General features: G+C 55.0%; 1 protein-coding gene across 3 annotated transcripts in view; it reads left to right on the forward strand.

The window, feature by feature from the left end:
• Nucleotides 1-20,582, forward strand: part of atad2b (ATPase family AAA domain containing 2B) — a 299,539-nt gene that overhangs the window by 12,714 nt on the left and 266,243 nt on the right. For 2 of the 3 annotated variants that reach the window (XM_060917745.1, XM_060917747.1), the window contains exon 2: nt 15,988-16,145. In XM_060917745.1, coding sequence (XP_060773728.1) covers nt 15,988-16,145 — 158 coding nt within the window. The remainder of the gene's footprint in view (nt 1-15,987; nt 16,146-20,582) is intronic. The other variant, XM_060917746.1, reaches the window with a different exon arrangement.

Raw genomic sequence — 20,582 nt, forward strand, 5'->3', positions numbered from 1 at the left:
GTCCCTCCGTCCGTCTCTCCTCTCTCTCTCTCTCTGTCCCTCCGTCCGTCTCTCCTCTCTCTCTCTCTCTGTCCCTCCGTCCGTCTCTCCTCTCTCTCTTTGTCCGTCTGTCCGTCTCTCCTCCCTCTGTCCGTCCGTCTGTCCTCTCCGTCCGTCCGTCCGTCTCTCCTCTCCCTCTGTCCGTCCGTCTGTCTCTCCTCTCCCTCCCTCCGTCCATCCGTCCGTCCCTCCTCTCCGTCCGTCCGTCCGTCCGTCTCTCCTCTCCCTCCCTCCCTCCGTCCGTCCGTCCGTCTGTCTCTCCTCTCCGTCCGTCCGTCCGTCTCTCCTCTCCGTCCGTCCGTCCGTCTCTCCTCTCCCTCCGTCCGTCCGTCTCTCCTCTCCCTCCCTCCGTCCGTCCGTCTCTCCTCTCCCTCCCTCCCTCCCTCCCTCCGTCCGTCCGTCCGTCCGTCTCTCCTCTCCTCTCCCTCCCTCCGTCCGTCCGTCCTCTCCCTCCCTCCGTCCGTCCGTCCCTCCTCTCCGTCCGTCCGTCCGCCTCTCCTCTCCCTCCCTCCGTCCGTCCGCCTGTCCTCTCCCTCCCTCCCTCCGTCCGCCTCTCCTCTCCCTCCCTCCGTCCGTCCGTCCGCCTCTCCTCTCCCTCCCTCCGTCCGTCCGTCTCTCCTCTCTCTCCCTCCGTCCGTCCGTCTGCCTCTCCTCTCCCTCCCTCCGTCCGTCCGTCCGTCTCTCCTCTCCCTCCCTCCGTCCGTCCGTCTCTCCTCTCCCTCCGTCCGTCCGTCCGTCCCTCCTCTCCCTCCGTCCGTCCGTCCGTCCTCTCCCTCCGTCCGTCCGTCCGTCCGTCTCTCCTCTCCCTCCGTCCGTCCGTCTCTCCTCTCCCTCCGTCCGTCCGTCCGTCTCTCCTCTCCCTCCGTCCGTCCGTCCGTCTGTCTCTCCTCTCCCTCCCTCCGTCCGTCTCTCCCTCCGTCCGTCCGTCTCGCCTCTCCCTCCCTCCATCCGTCCGTCTCGCCCCTCCCTCCGTCCGTCCGTCTCGCCTCTCTCTCCGTCCGTCCGTCTCGCCTCTCTCTCCGTCCGTCCGTCTCTCCCTCCGTCCGTCCGTCCGTCTCTCCCTCCGTCCGTCCGTCCGTCTCTCCCTCCGTCCGTCCGTCCGTCTCTCCTCTCGCTCTCTGTCCGTCCGTCCGTCTCTCCTCTCTCTCTCTCCGTCCCGTCCGTCCGTCTCTCCTCTCTCTCTCTCCGTCCCTCCGTCCGTCTCTCCTCTCTCTCTCTCCGTCCCTCCGTCCGTCTCTCCTCTCTCTCTCTCCGTCCCTCCGTCCGTCTCTCCTCTCTCTGTCCCTCCGTCCGTCTCTCCTCTCTCTCTCTCCGTCCCTCCGTCCGTCTCTCCTCTCTCTCTCTCCGTCCCTCCGTCCGTCTCTCCTCTCTCTCTCTCCGTCCCTCCGTCCGTCTCTCCTCTCTCTCCCTCCGTCCGTCTCTCCTCTCTCTCTCTCCGTCCCTCCGTCCGTCTCTCCTCTCTCTCTCTCCGTCCCTCCGTCCGTCTCTCCTCTCTCTCTCTCCGTCCCTCCGTCCGTCTCTCCTCTCTCTCCCTCCGTCCGTCTCTCCTCTCTCTCCCTCCGTCCGTCTCTCCTCTCTCTCTCTCCGTCCGTCTCTCCTCTCTCTCTCTCCGTCCGTCTCTCCTCTCTCTCCGTCCGTCTCTCCTCTCTCTCTCTCCGTCCGTCTCTCCTCTCTCTCTCTCCGTCCGTCTCTCCTCTCTCTCTCTCCGTCCGTCTCTCCTCTCCCTCTCTCCGTCCGTCTCTCCTCTCCCTCTCTCCGTCCGTCTCTCCTCTCCCTCTCTCCGTCCGTCTCTCCTCTCCCTCTCTCCGTCCGTCTCTCCTCTCCCTCTCTCCGTCCGTCTCTCCTCTCCCTCTCTCCGTCCGTCTCTCCTCTCCCTCTCTCCGTCCGTCTCTCCTCTCCCTCTCTCCGTCCGTCTCTCCTCTCCCTCTCTCCGTCCGTCTCTCCTCTCCCTCTCTCCGTCCGTCTCTCCTCTCCCTCTCTCCGTCCGTCTCTCCTCTCCCTCTCTCCGTCCGTCTCTCCTCTCCCTCTCTCCGTCCGTCTCTCCTCTCCCTCTCTCCGTCCGTCTCTCCTCTCCCTCTCTCCGTCCGTCTCTCCTCTCCCTCTCTCCGTCCGTCTCTCCTCTCCCTCTCTCCGTCCGTCTCTCCTCTCCCTCTCTCCGTCCGTCTCTCCTCTCCCTCTCTCCGTCCGTCTCTCCTCTCCCTCTCTCCGTCCGTCTCTCCTCTCCCTCTCTCTCTCTTTCCCTCCGTCCGTCCGTCCTCTCTCTCTCTCTCTCTGTCCCTCCGTCCGTCCGTCCTCTCTCTCTCTCTGTCCCTCCGTCCGTCCGTCTCTCTTCTCTCTCTCTCTTTCCCTCCGTCCGTCCGTCCTCTCTCTCTCTCTTTCCCTCCGTCCGTCCGTCCTCTCTCTCTCTGTCCCTCCGTCCGTCCGTCTCTCTTCTCTCTCTCTCTTTCCCTCCGTCCGTCTGTCCTCTCTCTCTCTTTCCCTCCGTCCGTCTGTCCTCTCTCTCTCTCTGTCCCTCCGTCTCTCTTCTCTCTCTCTCTTTCCCTCCGTCCGTCTGTCCTCTCTCTCTCTTTCCCTCCGTCCGTCTGTCCTCTCTCTCTCTGTCCCTCCGTCCGTCTCTCCTCTCTCTCTCTCTCTTTCCCTCCGTCCGTCCGTCCTCTCTCTCTCTCTGTCCCTCCGTCCGTCTGTCCTCTCTCTCTCTGTCCCTCCGTCCGTCCGTCTCTCTTCTCTCTCTCTCTTTCCCTCCGTCCGTCTGTCCTCTCTCTCTCTTTCCCACCGTCCGTCTCTCCTCTCTCTCTCTGTCCCTCCGTCCGTCTCTCCTCTCTCTCTCTCCCTCCGTCCGTCTCTCCTCTCTCTCTGTCCCTCCGTCTCTCCTCTCTCTCTTTGTCCGTCTGTCCGTCTCTCCTCCCTCTCTGTCCGTCTGTCCGTCTCTCCTCCCTCTGTCCGTCCGTCTGTCCTCTCCGTCCGTCCGTCTCTCCTCTCCCTCTGTCCGTCCGTCCGTCTCTCCTCTCCCTCTGTCCGTCTCTCCTCTCCCTCCGTCCGTCTCTCCTCTCCCTCTGTCCGTCCGTCCGTCTCTCCTCTCCCTCTGTCCGTCCGTCCGTCTCTCCTCTCCTTCCCTCCGTCCGTCCGTCTCTCCTCTCCCTCCGTCCGTCCGTCTCTCCTCTCCCTCCGTCCGTCCGTCTCTCCTCTCGCGCTCTCTGTCCGTCCGTCCGTCTCTCCTCTCGCGCTCTCTGTCCGTCCGTCCGTCTCTCCTCTCGCTCTCTCTGTCCGTCTCTCCTCTCGCTCTCTCTGTCCGTCTCTCCTCTCGCTCTCTCTGTCCGTCTCTCCTCTCGCTCTCTCTGTCCGTCCGTCCGTCTCTCCTCTCGCTCTCTCTGTCCGTCCGTCTCTCCTCTCTCTCTCTCTGTCCCTCCGTCCGTCTCTCTTCTCTCTCTCTGTCCGTCTCTCCTCTCGCTCTGTCCCTCCGTCTCTCCTCTCTCTCTGTCCCTCCGTCTCTCCTCTCTCTCTGTCCCTCCGTCTCTCCTCTCTCTGTCCCTCCGTCTCTCCTGTCTCTCTGTCCCTCCGTCTCTCCTCTCCCTCTCTCCGTCCTCCCTCTCTCCGTCCTCCCTCTCTCCGTCCCTCCGTCCGTCCTCCCTCTCTCCGTCCCTCCGTCCGTCCTCCCTCTCTCCGTCCCTCCCTCCGTCCTCCCTCTCTCCGTCCCTCCGTCCGTCCTCCCTCTCTCCGTCCCTCCGTCCGTCCTCCCTCTCTCCGTCCCTCCGTCCGTCCTCCCTCTCTCCGTCCCTCCGTCCGTCCTCCCTCTCTCCGTCCCTCCGTCCGTCCTCCCTCTCTCCGTCCCTCCGTCCGTCCTCCCTCTCTCCGTCCCTCCGTCCGTCCGTCCTCCCTCTCTCCGTCCCTCCGTCCGTCCGTCCTCCCTCTCGCCGTCCGTCCGTCCTTCCTCTCTCCGTCCGTCCGTCCTCCCTCTCTCCGTCCGTCCGTCCGTCCTCCCTCTCTCCGTCCGTCCGTCCTCCCTCTCTCCGTCCGTCCTCCCTCTCTCCGTCCGTCCTCCCTCTCTCCTCCCTCTCTCCGTCCGTCCTCCCTCTCTCCGTCCGTCCTCCCTCCCTCTCTCCGTCCGTCCGTCTTCCCTCCCTCTCTCCGTCCGTCCGTCTTCCCTCCCTCTCTCCGTCCGTCCGTCCTCCCTCCCTCTCTCCGTCCGTCCTCCCTCCCTCCCTCTCTCCGTCCGTCCGTCCTCCCTCCCTCTCTCCGTCCGTCCGTCCTCCCTCCCTCTCTCCGTCCGTCCGTCCTCCCTCCCTCTCTCCGTCCGTCCGTCCTCCCTCTCTCCGTCCGTCCGTCCTCCCTCTCTCCGTCCGTCCGTCCGTCCTCTCTCCGTCCGTCCGTCCTCTCTCCGTCCGTCCGTCCTCTCTCCGTCCGTCCGTCCTCTCTCCGTCCGTCCGTCCTCTCTCCGTCCGTCCTCCCTCTCTCCGTCCGTCCTCCCTCTCTCCGTCCGTCCTCCCTCTCTCCGTCCGTCCGTCCTCTCTCCGTCCGTCCGTCCTCTCTCCGTCCGTCCGTCCTCTCTCCGTCCGTACGTCCTCTCTCCGTCCGTCCTCCCTCTCTCCGTCCGTCCGTCCTCTCTCCGTCCGTCCCTCCCTCTCTCCGTCCGTCCGTCCTCCCTCTCTCCGTCCGTCCTCCCTCTCTCCGTCTCTCCGTCCTCCCTCTCTCCGTCCGTCCTCCCTCTCTCCGTCCGTCCTCCCTCTCTCCGTCCGTCCGTCCTCTCTCCGTCCGTCCGTCCTCTCTCCGTCCGTCCGTCCTCTCTCCGTCCGTCCTCCCTCTCTCCGTCCGTCCTCCCTCTCTCCGTCTGTCCTCCCTCTCTCCGTCCTCCCTCTCTCCGTCCGTCCGTCCTCCCTCTCTCCGTCCGTCCGTCCGTCCTCCCTCTCTCCGTCCGTCCTCCCCTCTCTCCGTCCGTCCGTCCTCTCTCCGTCCGTCCTCCCTCTCTCCGTCCGTCCGTCCGTCCTCCCTCTCTCCGTCCGTCCGTCCTCTCTCCGTCCGTCTGTCCTCTCTCCGTCCGTCCTCCCTCTCTCCGTCCGTCCGTCCTCCCTCTCTCCGTCCGTCTGTCCTCCCTCTCTCCGTCCGTCCTCCCTCTCTCCGTCCGTCCGTCCTCTCTCCGTCCGTCCTCCCTCTCTCCGTCCGTCCGTCCTCTCTCCGTCCGTCTGTCCTCTCTCCGTCCGTCCTCCCTCTCTCCGTCCGTCCGTCCTCCCTCTCTCCGTCTCTCCGTCCTCCCTCTCTCCGTCCGTCCGTCCTCCCTCTCTCCGTCCGTCCGTCCTCCCTCTCTCCGTCCGTCCTCCCTGTCTCCGTCCGTCCGTCCTCTCTCCGTCTGTCCGTCCGTCCTCCGTCCGTCCGTCCTCCCCTCTCTCCCTCTGTCCGTCCGTCCTCCCTCCCTCTCTCCGTCCGTCCGTCCTCCCTCCCTCTCTCCGTCCGTCCGTCCGCCCTCCCTCTCTCCGTCCGTCCGTCCGCCCTCCCTCTCTCCGTCCGTCCGTCCTCCCTCCCTCTCTCCGTCCGTCCGTCCTCCCTCCCTCTCTCCGTCCGTCCGTCCTCCCTCTCTCCGTCCGTCCGTCCTCCCTCTCTCCGTCTCTCCGTCCTCCCTCTCTCCGTCCGTCCGTCCTCCCTCTCTCCGTCCGTCCGTCCGTCCTCCCCTCTCTCCGTCCGTCCGTCCTCTCTCCGTCCGTCTGTCCTCTCTCCGTCCGTCCTCCCTCTCTCCGTCCGTCCGTCCTCCCTCTCTCCGTCCGTCTGTCCTCCCTCTCTCCGTCCGTCTGTCCTCCCTCTCTCCGTCCGTCCGTCCTCTCTCCGTCCGTCCTCCCTCTCTCCGTCCGTCCGTCCTCTCTCCGTCCGTCTGTCCTCTCTCCGTCCGTCTGTCCTCTCTCCGTCCGTCCTCCCTCTCTCCGTCCGTCCGTCCTCCCTCTCTCCGTCTCTCCGTCCTCCCTCTCTCCGTCCGTCCGTCCTCCCTCTCTCCGTCCGTCCGTCCTCCCTCTCTCCGTCCGTCCGTCCTCCCTCTCTCCGTCCGTCCTCCCTGTCTCCGTCTGTCCGTCCTCTCTCCGTCTGTCCGTCCTCTCTCCGTCCGTCCGTCCTCCCTCTCTCCGTCTCTCCGTTCTCCCTCTCTCCGTCCGTCCGTCCTCCCTCTCTCCGTCCGTCCTCCCTCTCTCCGTCCGTCCGTCCGTCCGTCCGTCCTCCCTCTCTCCGTCCGTCCTCCCTCTCTCCGTCCGTCCGTCCGTCCTCCGTCCGTCCGTCCTCCCTCTCTCCCTCTGTCCGTCCGTCCTCCCTCCCTCTCTCCGTCCGTCCGTCCTCCCCCTCCCTCTCCTCCGTCCGTCCGTCCGCCCTCCCTCTCTCCGTCCGTCCGTCCGCCCTCCCCCTCTCTCCGTCCGTCCGTCCGCCCTCCCTCTCTCCGTCCGTCCGTCCTCCCTCCCTCTCTCCGTCCGTCCGTCCCTCCCTCCCTCTCTCCGTCCGTCTGTCCTCCCTCTCTCCGTCCGTCCGTCCTCCCTCTCTCCGTCGTCCGTCCTCCCTGTCTCCGTCCGTCCTCCCTCTCTCCGTCCGTCCTCCCTCTCTCCGTCCGTCCGTCCTCTCTCCGTCCGTCCTCCCTCTCTCCGTCCTCCCTCTCTCCGTCCTTCCTCTCTCCGTCCGTCCTCCCTCTCTCCCGTCCGTCCGTCCGCCCTCTCTCCGTCCGTCCGTCCGTCCGCCCTCCTCTCCGTCCGTCCGTCTGTCCTCTCTCCGTCCGTCCTCCCTCTCTCCGTCCATCCGTCCTCCCTCTCTCCGTCTCTCCGTCCTCCCTCTCTCCGTCCGTCCGTCCTCCCTCTCTCCGTCCGTCCGTCCTCCCTCTCTCCCGTCCGTCCGTCCTCCCTCTCTCCGTCCGTCCGTCCTCCCTCTCTCCGTCCGTCCGTCCTCCCTCTCTCCGTCCGTCCGTCCTCCCTCTCTCCGTCCGTCCTCTCTCCGTCCCGTCCGTCCTCTCTCCGTCCGTCCTCTCTCCGTCCCTCCGTCCTCCGTCTCTCCCGTTCCTCCCTCTCTCCGTCCGTCCGTCCTCCCTCTCGCCGTCCGTCCGTCCGTCGTCCGTCCGTCCGTCCGTCCGTCCTCCCTCTCTCCGTCCGTCCGTCCGTCCGTCCTCCCCTCTCTCCGTCCGTCCGTCCTCCCTCTCTCCGTCCGTCCGTCCTCCCTCTCTCCGTCCGTCCGTCCTCCCTCTCTCCGTCCGTCCGTCCTCCCTCTCTCCGTCCGTCCGTCCTCCCTCTCTCCGTCCGTCCGTCCTCCCTCTCTCCGTCCGTCTCCCTCTCTCCGTCCGTCCGTCCTCCCTCTCTCCGTCCGTCCGTCCGTCCTCCCTCTCATCCGTCCGTCCGTCCGTCCTCCCTCTCTCCGTCCGTCCGTCCTCCCTCTCTCCGTCCGTCCTCTCCCTCTCTCTCTCCGTCCGTCCGTCCTCCCTCTCCCCTCTCGTCCGTCCGTCCCGTCCGTCCCCTCCCCCTCTGTCCGTCCGTCTCCCTCCCTCTGTCCGTCCGTCCTCCCTCTCTCCGTCCGTCCGTCCTCCCCTCCTCTCCGTCCGTCCGTCCTCCCTCCCTCTCTCCGTCCGTCCGTCCTCCCTCCTCTCCGTCCGGCCGTCCTCCCTCTCTCCGTCCGGCCCGTCCTCCCTCTCTCCGTCCGGCCGTCCGTCCTCCCTCTCTCCGTCCGGCCGTCCGTCCTCCCTCTCTCCGTCCGCCGTCCGTCCTCTCCCTCTCTCCGTCCGGCCGTCCGTCCTCCCTCTCTCCGTCCGGCCGTCCGTCCTCCCCTCTCTCCGTCCGGCCGGCCGTCCTCCCTCTCTCCGTCGGCGGCCGTCCTCCCTCTCTCCGTCCGGCCGGCCGTCCTCCCTCTCTCCGTCCGGCCGGCCGTCCTCCCTCTCTCCCGTCCGGCCGGCCGTCCTCCCTCTCTCCGTCCGGCCGGCCCGTCCTCCCTCTCTCCGTCCGGCCGGCCGTCCTCCCTCTCTCCGTCCGGCCGGCCGTCCTCCCTCTCTCCGTCCGGCCGGCCGTCCTCCCTCTCTCCGTCCGGCCGGCCGTCCTCCCTCTCTCCGTCCGAGCCGTCCGTCCTCCTCTCTCCGTCCGTCCGTCCGTCCTCCCTCTCTCCGTCCGTCCGTCCGTCCTCCCCTCTCTCCGTCCGTCCGTCCGTCCTCCCTCTCTCCCGTCCGTCCGTCCGTCCTCCCTCTCTCCGTCCGGCCGGCCGTCCTCCCTCTCTCCCGTCCGTCCGTCCGTCCTCCCTCTCTCCGTCCGTCCGTCCGTCCTCCCTCTCTCCGTCCGTCCGTCCGTCCTCCCTCTCTCCGTCCGTCCGTCCTCCTCTCTCGTCCGTCCGTCCTCCCTCTCTCCGTCCGTCCGTCCTCCCTCTCTCCGTCGTCCTCCCTCCCTCTCTCTCTCCCTCCGTCCGTACTCCCTCCCTCTCTCCGTCCGTCCCGTCCTCCCTCCCTCTCTCCGTCCGTCCGTCCGTCCTCCCTCTCCGTCCGTCCGTCCGTCCTCCCCTCTCTCCGTCCCGTCCGTCCCCTCCCTCTCTCCGTCCGTCCGTCCTCCCTCTCTCCGTCCGTCCGTCCTCTCTCCGTCCGTCCGTCCTCCCCTCTCTCCGTCCGTCCGTCCTCCCTCTCTCCGTCCGTCCGTCCTCCCTCTCTCCGTCCGTCCGGCCGTCCGTCCTCCCTCTCTCCGTCCGTCCGGCCGTCCGTCCTCCCTCTCTCCGTCCGTCCCGGCCGTCCGTCCCTCCCTCCCTCTCTCCGTCCGTCCGGCCGTCCGTCCTCCCTCTCTCCGTCCGTCCGGCCGTCCGTCCTCCCTCCCTCTCTCCGTCCGTCCGTCCGTCCTCCCTCCCTCTCTCCGGTCCGTCCGTCCGTCCTCCCTCCTCTCTCCGTCCGTCCGTCCGTCGTCCTCCCTCTCTCCGTCCGTCCGTCCTCCCTCTCTCCGTCCGTCCGTCCGTCCTCCCCTCTCCTCCGTCCGTCCGTCCGTCCTCCCTCTCTCCGTCCGTCCGTCCTCCCTCTCTTCCGTCCGTCCGTCCTCCCTCTCTCCGTCCGTCCTCCCTCACCTCTCTCTGTCCGTCCGTCCGTCCTCCCTCCTCTCTCTCCCTCCGTCCGTACTCCCTCCCTCTCTCCGTCCGTCCGTCCTCTCTCCGTCCGTCCGTCCTCCCTCCCTCTCTCCGTCCGTCCGTCCTCCCTCCCTCTCTCCGTCCGTCCGTCCCGTCCTCCCTCTCTCCGTCCGTCCGTCCTCCCTCTCTCCGTCCGTCCGTCCCGTCCTCCCTCTCTCCGTCCGTCCGTTCCTCCCTCTCTCCGTCCGTCCGTCCTCCCTCTCTCCGTCCGTCCTCCCTCTCTCCGTCCGTCCGTCCTCCCTCTCTCCGTCCGTCCGTCCTCCCTCTCTCCGGCCGTCCGTCCTCCCTCTCTCCGTCCGGCCGTCCGTCCTCCCTCTCTCCGTCCGTCCGGCCGTCCGTCCTCCCTCTCTCCGTCCGTCCGGCCGTCCGTCCTCCCTCTCTCCGTCCGTCCGTCCGTCCTCCCTCCCTCTCTCCGTCCGTCCGTCCGTCCTCCCTCCCTCTCTCCGTCCGTCCGTCCGTCCTCCCTCCCTCTCTCCGTCCGTCCGTCCGTCCTCCCTCCCTCTCTCCGTCCGTCCGTCCGTCCTCCCTCCCTCTCTCCGTCCGTCCGTCCGTCCGTCCTCCCTCTCTCCGTCCGTCCGTCCGTCCGTCCTCCCTCTCTCCGTCCGTCCGTCCGTCCGTCCTCCCTCTCTCCGTCCGTCCGTCCGTCCGTCCTCCCTCTCTCCGTCCGTCCGTCCGTCCGTCCGTCCTCCCTCTCTCCGTCCGTCCGTCCTCCCTCTCTCCGTCCGTCCGTCCTCCCTCTCTCCCGTCCGTCCGTCCTCCCTCTCTCTGTCCGTCCGTCCTCCCTCCCTCTTTCCGTCCGTCCGTCCTCCCTCCCTCTCTCCCTCCGTCCGTACTCCCTCCCTCTCTCCGTACTCCCTCCCTCTCTCCGTCCGTCCGTCCTCTCTCCGTCCGTCCGTCCTCCCTCCCTCTCTCCGTCCGTCCGTCCGTCCTCCCTCCCTCTCTCCGTCCGTCCGTCCGTCCTCCCTCCCTCTCTCCGTCCGTCCGTCCTCCCTCCCTCCCTCTCTCCGTCCGTCCGTCCTCCCTCCCTCCCTCTCTCCGTCCGTCCGTCCTCCCTCCCTCCCTCTCTCCGTCCGTCCGTCCTCCCTCCCTCCCTCTCTCCGTCCGTCCGTCCTCCCTCCCTCCCTCTCTCCGTCCGTCCGTCCTCCCTCCCTCCCTCTCTCCGTCCGTCCTCCCCTCCCTCCCTCTCTCCGTCCGTCCGTCCTCCCTCCCTCCCTCTCTCCGTCCGTCCGTCCTCCCTCCCTCCCTCTCTCCGTCCGTCCGTCCTCCCTCCCTCCCTCTCTCCGTCCGTCCGTCCTCCCTCCCTCCCCTCTCTCCGTCCGTCCGTCCTCCCTCCCTCCCTCTCTCCGTCCGTCCGTCCTCCCTCCCTCCCTCTCTCCGTCCGTCCGTCCTCCCTCCCTCCCTCTCTCCGTCCGTCCGTCCTCCCTCCCTCCCTCTCTCTCCGTCCGTCCGTCCTCCCTCCCTCCCTCTCTCCGTCCGTCCGTCCTCCCTCCCTCCCTCTCTCCGTCCGTCCGTCCGTCCTCCCTCCCTCTCTCCGTCCGTCCGTCCGTCCTCCCTCCCTCTCTCCGTCCGTCCGTCCGTCCCTCCTCCCTCTCTCCGTCCGTCCGTCCGTCCTCCCTCCCTCTCTCCGTCCGTCCGTCCTCCCTCCCTCTCTCCGTCCGTCCGTCCTCCCTCCCTCCCTCTCTCCGTCCGTCCGTCTGTCCTCCCTCCCTCTCTCCGTCCGTCCGTCCTCCCTCCCTCTCTCCGTCCGTCCGTCCTCCCTCCCTCCCTCTCTCCGTCCGTCCGTCTGTCCTCCCTCCCTCCCTCTCTCCGTCCGTCCGTCCGTCCTCCCTCCCTCTCTCCGTCCGTCCTCCCTCCCTCCCTCTCTCCGTCCGTCCGTCCTCCCTCTCTCCGTCCGTCCGTCCTCCCTCCCTCTCTCCCTCCGTCCGTCCGTCCTCCCTCCGTCCGTCCGTCCTCCCTCTCTCCGTCCGTCCGTCCTCCCTCTCTCCGTCCGTCCGTCCTCCCTCTCTCTCTCCGTCCGTCCTCCCTCTCTCCGTCCGTCCGTCCTCCCTCTCTCCGTCCGTCCGTCCTCCCTCTCTCCGTCCGTCCGTCCTCCCTCTCTCTCTCCGTCCGTCCGTCCTCCCTCTCTCTCTCCGTCCGTCCGTCCTCCCTCTCTCTCTCCGTCCGTCCGTCCTCCCTCTCTCTCTCCGTCCGTCCGTCCTCCCTCTCTCTCTCCGTCCGTCCTCCCTCTCTCTCTCCGTCCGTCCTCCCTCTCTCTCTCCGTCCGTCCTCCCTCTCTCTCCCCGTCCGTCCGTCCTCCCTCTCTCTCCCCGTCCGTCCGTCCTCCCTCTCTCTCTCCGTCCGTCCGTCCGTCCTCCCTCTCTCCGTCCGTCCGTCCTCCCTATCTCCCTCCGTCCGTCCGTCCTCCCTCTCTCTGTCCGTCCGTCCTCCCTCTCTCCGTCCGTCCTCCCTCTCTCTGTGTGTCTTTCTCTTTGTCAGTCCGTGTCTGTGTGTCTCTCTGTTTGTTTATTGTTGTTGTTTCATTGTTTTTTTTAATTTGATGCCTGCAACATGTCCCAAAAAAGTTGGCACAAGAGCAACAAACAATTGGGAAAGTTGTGGAATGCTCAAAAAACACCTGTTGGGAACATTCTACAGGAAACCAGGTTAATTGGTAATTGGAAAGGATCAGTCATTCACAAACAAGGATTGGGCAAAGTTCACCAGGGTATTACTGTCTGTGCTTGGGAACCTTTTGGAAAACTTTTGTCAGTAAACAAAGTTCATTGCTGCATCTGCTCCGCAAAGCGAAAGCTATACAACATCATTTGAGATGGACTGATGCAAGGTGGACAAGTGTGCTGTGATCTAACTAGTCCACATTTTGAGTTGTTTTTGGAAATCATGAACATTGTATCTTCTGGGATAAAGAAAAAGATGACCATCCAGATTGTTACAAGCACAAAGTTCAAAAGCCAGCCTCTGTGATGGTATGGGGGTATGTTAGTGTCCATAGCATGGGTAGCTTGCACATCTGTGAAGGCAGCATTAATGCTGAGATGTTTTTGATGAATATATGCTACCATCCAGACAACATCTCTATCGGGGATGTCCCTGATTATTCCAGCAAGACAATACCAGTTCACATTCTGCATGTCTTACAACAGTGTGGCTTTGTAGTAGTGTGCAGGTGCTAAACTGGCTTACCTACCTCCCTTTGAAAATGTGTGGTGCATTATGAAGTGCAAAATATGACAGTGGAGACCCATTTCACATTCACAACTTCAACAATTCGTATTCTCAGTTCCCAAATGCTTCCCGAGTGTTGTTAAAAGAAAAGGTGATGTCACAGTGGTAAACATGCCCCTGTCCTAACTTTTCTGGAATGTGTTGCAGGCATGAAATTCAGATCGTGTTTATTTACAAAAAAACAAAGTTTATCAGTTTGAACATTTAAATATCTCGTCTTTTTGTATTTAATGCAATTGAATAGAAGTTTAAAAGGATTTGCATATCATTGTATTGTGTTTTTATGTACATTTTGCACAGCATCCCAACTTTTTTGGAATCAGGGTTGTAAGTTATTGCACCCTCTGCTGTCTTAACCATGCAATTACAACTGTGGAAAACAGATTATGCAGCCTGATGAGAATCACAATTCATTTTTAATTGATTCAAATTATCATGTCCGTTTGTATTGTGATTTATCGTTGTATAATCGTTACATGTCTATAAATGGCACTTTACATTTTTGATACACAATATGTATGTTTGCTAACAGTGTACAAGCAAAAGCAGTTGTGGTGCACGGAAGAAAATCAGCAAAACCTGGGCAAACAAAATGCGTTCATTATGAAAATATAACTTGACATCCGATCAGTTATTTGTGAAGCAGTGATCATACTAGATTTATGATAGCTGGCCTTTGTGAAATGGGCAATGTGTAATTTTACCCTACTGGATAGTTTTTCTTCCCATGCAGCAAAAATCCAGTGCGACTTCCACCCAATAATTACTTTTATTTTTCCCTCTTCTTTCTTTTTTTAATAGCTCATGCCACTGTGGTGCCCAAATTAACAGGGCTGAATTTCTCTGAGATGAGACTGCAAAATTTACTGTCCCCTTTCTGATTGGCTCTTTTTGTTTTTCTTTATAGTCTGCTTTTCTGTGCGTTATTTAGCAGTATTTTCGGGTAAAAAGGTTTATTGTACTGAAGTTATGACAACATTGATATCTTTAGAAGTTGCCTGATGAGCTGTCTCAAAAAATTAGTGAACCGTGGAAGCTCACATGATCGGTTAGGTGTGCTTCATGTGGCTGCTGATGGGCATGTTTTCCAGATTTTGGCTCATTAAATTGCTTGCATCAATGTCATGAATAGAGGGTCCTTTAGTCAGCTGCAACCAGTGGCTTTATTTATTTATTTTTAATTAATTGACTTTTTAAAGGAACAGTCCACCGTACTTCCATAATGAAATATGCTCTTATCTGAATTGAGACGAGCTGCTCCGTACCTCTCCGAGCTTTGCGCGACCTCCCAGTCAGTCAGACGCGCTGTCACTCCTGTTAGCAATGTAGCTAGGCTCAGCATGGCCAATGGTATTTTTTGGGGCTGTAGTTAGATGCGACCAAACTCTTCCACGTTTTTCCTGTTTACATATAACCATACAGGCATGTGAAAAAATTAGGACACCTCATGAAATCCTGTGTATTTTAAAATATATTTGGACATATGGGTATTTAATGTAAATTTTAATTAAAATGAGGGATCCAAGTAATATAACTAAACAATAAAAAAATAAGAAAAGCCTTTTTAAAACTTTCTGTAAAATTTAATTAAAAAATAATGCAATTTCTGGTGAGGAATAAATTAGGACACCCCCCTATATTATCCCTCTTAAAATGTTGAAAATCCCAAACAGGTGCATCACGTCAGGTGCACATGATTAGTACATCGTTACCCAGCATTTGAATGGAGCCTTGCCCTATTTAAACCTCAAATTTAGTTTGGTGTGGCCCTGACAGTTGGGATGTTGAGGTGAGCGCCATGGTGAGGTCTAAAGAGCTTCCTGATGCCCTCAGAAAGAAGATTGTGGCCGCTTACGACTCTGGTAAAGGATTCAAAAAGATTTCAAAAGCATTTAACATTAGCCATTCCACCATTCGCAAAATTATTTACAAGTGGAGGACATTTAAAACAACTGCCACCATGCCAAGATCTGGCCGTCCGAGCAAGTTTACCCCAAGAGCAGAACGCAAGATGGTCAAAGAGGTCCTGAAAAATCCTAAAGTGTCATCAAGGGAATTACAGCAGGTTCTGGCAACTGTCAATGTGAAAGTGCACGACTCTACCATCAGAAAGAGACTGCACAAGTGTGACTTGCATGGGAGGTGTGCAAGGAAGAAACCTTTGCTCTCTAAAAAAAACATCAAGGCCAGACTGAAGTTTGCCAGAGAGAACATAGACAAAGACCACGACTTCTGGAATAAGGTTCTTTGGACAGATGAGTCTAAAATTGAATTATTTGGACACCAGAACAGAAGACATGTTTGGCGTAAACCAAATACAGCCTTCCAAGAAAAGAACCTCATACCAACTGTAAAGCATGGAGGGGGCAGTGTCATGGTTTGGGGATGCTTTGCTGCAGCAGGACCTGGCCAACTCACCATCATAGAATCCACCATGAATTCTACTGTGTATCAGAGGGTGCTTGAAGAAAATGTGAAACCATCTGTCAAAAAATTAAAGCTGAAGCGTAACTGGATACTGCAACAAGACAATGACCCAAAGCATACCAGCAAATCCACCAAGGACTGGCTAAAAAAGAAGAAGTGGAGAGTCCTGGAATGGCCAAGTCAAAGCCCTGATCTTAATCCCATCGAAATGCTGTGGGGTGACTTGAAACGGGCTGTACATGCAAGACACCCCTCAAACATCTCACAGCTAAAAGAATTCTGCATTGAGGAGTGGGCCAAACTTTCTCCTGATCGATGTCAGAGACTGGTAAAAGGCTACAAAATGCGTCTCGTTGAAGTTATATCAGCCAAAGGGGGCAACACTAGCTACTAGGGGGTAGGGTGTCCTAACTTTTTCCTCCATTGAAATACATACTTTATTTTTTTTCTTTTTTTGGATTTGTCAAACAATGTTCATTTTTGTTGTTAAATTGCAATCAAATCACTTTCTTTTTGAAAAATACATAAAAACATGCCTGGATATTGGTATGTGTACCATTTCTAAATAAAAAGCTGATTATTTAATGGGGTGTCCTAATTTTCTCACATGCCTGTATAACCAGTGACATGAAACAAGTTCAGTTACACAAATTGAAACGTAGCGATTTTCTATGCTATGGAAAGTCCGCACTATAATGACAGGCGTACTAACACCTTCTGCGCGCTTCGGCAGTGCATTGATATCTGAGCTCCGTATCAATGTGCTGCCGAAGCGCGCAGAAGGTGTTAGTACGCCTGTCATTATAGTGCGGACTTTCCATAGCATAGAAAATCGCTACGTTTCAATTTGTGTAACTGAACTTGTTTCATATCACTGGTCATATAAACCTATGTAAACAGGAAAAATGCGGAAGAGTTTGGTCGCATCTAACTACAGCCCCTAAAAAATACCATTGGCCATGCTGAGCCTAGCTACATTGCTAACAGGAGTGACAGCGCGTCAGACTGCGTCTGACTGACTGGGAGGTCGCGCAAAGCTCGGAGAGGTACGGAGCAGCTCGTCTCAATTCAGATAAGAGCATATTTCATTATGGAAGTACGGTGGACTGTTCCTTTAAAGGTGCATTGTTAATACAAAAATATAGTGAAAATAAATATTTATTTATTTATTTATTTATTTATTTTTTTTGTCATTATGGTTTTCAGAAGGACCCCAGCAGTAATATCAGCTCTGGTAGCCCACGCTTGTCCCCTCCATCTAAACGAAAACGCAGACACACGACGCCAAGCTCCAGTGACACTTCCCCAAGTCCCCAGAGCAAAGGGCAGAGAGTTACATGGAACACATCCAAACACTGCACCAGGTGAGCCTATCTCAGCCATGAGCTATATTAATAAGCTGAATTTATTATTTTATAAGCTTGAGATTATTGTGAATCTATTTAATTTTAACCCATCATTCTGTCGTTGTGCTGTTGACTTATCAGGCCCGTTTCCTAAAAATCTCAGCCTTTTGTCTTTTATATAGGCCTCGATGTTGATAGCTTCAGTATTATGATTCACCAGATGGAGCTTAGTTTTATTTTACGATGCAGTTTGTTTGTGAATTTAAAGCCTCATAAGCCCATATATTATATAGACACGAATGTTTTACTGGGAAATACGCCACTCGTATATATTTTTCATACGAGCTACATCCGGGACATGGAGAACCAAAGCTGAGACATAAATCTCTGTGTCACGCATGAGGAAATCAATGAATTGTTTTGATAAGTTTTGGTTCTTTTTGTTTGTGTCTACATAATAAAAAGAAAATCACACACTGGCTTGAAGATATGAAGTTTATCTTCTCGTGTTGAAAAACTCCTTTTTCATACGAAAGACATCGTGGATCTGAGTGACATATTTAAATAATATTGGCTGGCGTTGAGTGGTATATCAGATATATTCCATTCAGCTAGAATGATACTGAACAAGTAGCTGAATGGAATATATCTGATTATACCATGAAAAAAGCCATTATTATACATACACGTTCCTTTCGGGTATTCAACATGTCTTTCTCTTTCAAAATCTTCCGTATTTAACGAAGCAAACCTGGTGGATGTGATACACATACAGGCATGTGAGAAAATTAGGACACCCCATTAAATAATCAGCTTTTTATTTAGAAATGGTACACATACCAATATCCAGGCATGTTTTTATGTATTTTTCAAAAAGAAAGTGATTTGATTGCAATTTAACAACAAAAATGAACATTGTTTGACAAATCCAAAAAAAGAAAAAAAATAAAGTATGTATTTCAATGGAGGAAAAAGTTAGGACACCCTACCCCCTAGTAGCTAGTGTTGCCCCCTTTGGCTGATATAACTTCAACGAGACGCATTTTGTAGCCTTTTACCAGTCTCTGACATCGATCAGGAGAAAGTTTGGCCCACTCCTCAATGCAGAATTCTTTTAGCTGTGAGATGTTTGAGGGGTGTCTTGCATGTACAGCCCGTTTCAAGTCACCCCACAGCATTTCGATGGGATTAAGATCAGGGCTTTGACTTGGCCATTCCAGGACTCTCCACTTCTTCTTTTTTAGCCAGTCCTTGGTGGATTTGCTGGTATGCTTTGGGTCATTGTCTTGTTGCAGTATCCAGTTACGCTTCAGCTTTAATTTTTTGACAGATGGTTTCACATTTTCTTCAAGCACCCTCTGATACACAGTAGAATTCATGGTGGATTCTATGATGGTGAGTTGGCCAGGTCCTGCTGCAGCAAAGCATCCCCAAACCATGACACTGCCCCCTCCATGCTTTACAGTTGGTATGAGGTTCTTTTCTTGGAAGGCTGTATTTGGTTTACGCCAAACATGTCTTCTGTTCTGGTGTCCAAATAATTCAATTTTAGACTCATCTGTCCAAAGAACCTTATTCCAGAAGTCGTGGTCTTTGTCTATGTTCTCTCTGGCAAACTTCAGTCTGGCCTTGATGTTTTTTTTAGAGAGCAAAGGTTTCTTCCTTGCACACCTCCCATGCAAGTCACACTTGTGCAGTCTCTTTCTGATGGTAGAGTCGTGCACTTTCACATTGACAGTTGCCAGAACCTGCTGTAATTCCCTTGATGACACTTTAGGATTTTTCAGGACCTCTTTGACCATCTTGCGTTCTGCTCTTGGGGTAAACTTGCTCGGACGGCCAGATCTTGGCATGGTGGCAGTTGTTTTAAATGTCCTCCACTTGTAAATAATTTTGCGAATGGTGGAATGGCTAATGTTAAATGCTTTTGAAATCTTTTTGAATCCTTTACCAGAGTCGTAAGCGGCCACAATCTTCTTTCTGAGGGCATCAGGAAGCTCTTTAGACCTCACCATGGCGCTCACCTCAACATCCCAACTGTCAGGGCCACACCAAACTAAATTTGAGGTTTAAATAGGGCAAGGCTCCATTCAAATGCTGGGTAACGATGTACTAATCATGTGCACCTGACGTGATGCACCTGTTTGGGATTTTCAACATTTTAAGAGGGATAATATAGGGGGGTGTCCTAATTTATTCCTCACCAGAAATTGCATTATTTTTTAATTAAATTTTACAGAAAGTTTTAAAAAGGCTTTTCTTATTTTTTTATTGTTTAGTTATATTACTTGGATCCCTCATTTTAATTAAAATTTACATTAAATACCCATATGTCCAAATATATTTTAAAATACACAGGATTTCATGAGGTGTCCTAATTTTTTCACATGCCTGTAGGATAAGTGATATGCTAACAATATTGCATGTTGTCAAACCAAATGAATGAAACCCTCAAGAAGGGAATAGAATACGTGTTTAATTCCATTGAAAAAGTGTCCTGTATGAATAATAATTCCTGATATTTCACTCCGATGACGTCACTCCCAGTGTTTTCCCACTGACTGGACACGCACTGTCAAAACGGTGAACCGGTTCAACATTAAAGTTCTGTTGATTTTAACTTTGTGTATTTTTCTTTTGTGGCTGTCCCCATATAATGTAAAGAGCATTACATGGTGGCATAAAGTTTATCTTCTTGTGTGGAAAATATTTTCACTCGTTTGCGTCACTCACTCATGATGTATACATTCACCATTTATATATATATATATATATATATATATATATATATATATATATATATATATATAAAGTGTGTGTGTGTGTGTGTGTGTATAAATAAATTTAATTTTCCTTTTTTTTTTTTTATTTACCTAACACTCAATGTTTCTTTTGTCATGTTTAATAAGAATAAAGATAGTATCTTGCTTTATCCGGCCTCCACTGCGGAAAATTTTTTTGATTACAATTCAAATGCTTTTGTAAAATTGATTTACATATAAAATAACTCCATCATGAAGAATTAAAGCCCCTCCTTCACAGATGAGTGAAAATATTGAATAAATTTCCTCTTTTTGATTGCTTGGGTTAAAAATGCCAAGTTATGATGACTGAATTGATTATTCACTTAAATATGAATAATATGATACATTTCGAGTATTTCTTTGATATGGCAAAATAGGACACAATGGAAAAATCAAGAACACACCGGAAAGATGAGAATAACGGTGGTGGTAAAAGAACAGTGACTGTACTGGCTGAAGGTCACGCGGGTCTCTGCTGCGGCGCGCGAGCAACGGGACATCACTACCGCACCGGACGGAGCACGAGGCAGGGGCGGGGCAAAATGACTGGCCGTAGATTCTATCAAAAGTTCGATCTAAATTGACCATGGTTGCAAAATATTGGCCAAAAATACGCAAACACTGCGAAATATGAAAGTAAGATGAAAAAGAAACATTCTGTTGCCTTATACTGCAAGACTAAAGCAAAATAAAACTGTCAAAACTCACCTTTTCAGTGATAACGTCCGAACAGATCACCCGCTTAACAAAGACCGCAAATGGAAGCACGATCAACTTGTAACTGTTGGAGTGGAAAATTCCATTCTACACATGCAAATTGTTAATGTGTGTCCTTCCCCGCACACAAATAACACGCTACGGTAGAAAATAGACCACAACTCATAGAGCCAATGATTTTCCGTTTCAAAATCTGTCTTTTTCCGTTTCGGACAATGAAATTCCGTTTCACAATTTCAGTTCAAAATTGTTCTGTTTGGCTCCAATTTAGTAATTCTGGCTGGCATAATTTTACTTGGGTTTCAAAGTACTGCATCTCTAGACACACATGGTCCTTTGCATGATGAAGTCATTCATGAAAAAAAAAAAAAATAATAAAACAATTACACTGACAGTAGGCTGATAAATTGCATTAATAAAAAAAGTTAAAGTGGGATCACAGATTGAGAAAACTCAAAATATTTGACTTGACATACTGATAACAGATAAATCAAGAAACTAGGATTACCGTTAACTAAAAACCCATCTCGTATATAATATCTCAATATAATATTGAGAGTACTGATAAATTAATAGGGATAAATTAATATTCAGTAATACTTACTGAGCCTGTAATGACAATACTCATAACTGACTGTTTAAAAATATTACTCTATAGCAATCTTTTTTGGTACACCACAAACTCATGAAACAATGTTTCCTAACAAAACACAGAACACACTCTCAAACAGACTAGAATAGTTTAACTTTGATTGTAATGACAGTCCTGAATATTCCTTGCAGATCAATCATTGCGCGCTCTCAGAGTACCTAGAAACGCTGCTCGATATCGCCATTATTATAGAGCATCATAAGTTGTTTAGTGTCGGTCTCCGTGAGACTGAATCTTCTGTCATTTAGAAGAGGTTTATACATGGAAAAGGAGCGCTCAATG

Source organism: Neoarius graeffei, chromosome 3 (assembly GCF_027579695.1).
Source record: "Neoarius graeffei isolate fNeoGra1 chromosome 3, fNeoGra1.pri, whole genome shotgun sequence".
NCBI classification, from domain to species: domain Eukaryota; kingdom Metazoa; phylum Chordata; class Actinopteri; order Siluriformes; family Ariidae; genus Neoarius; species Neoarius graeffei.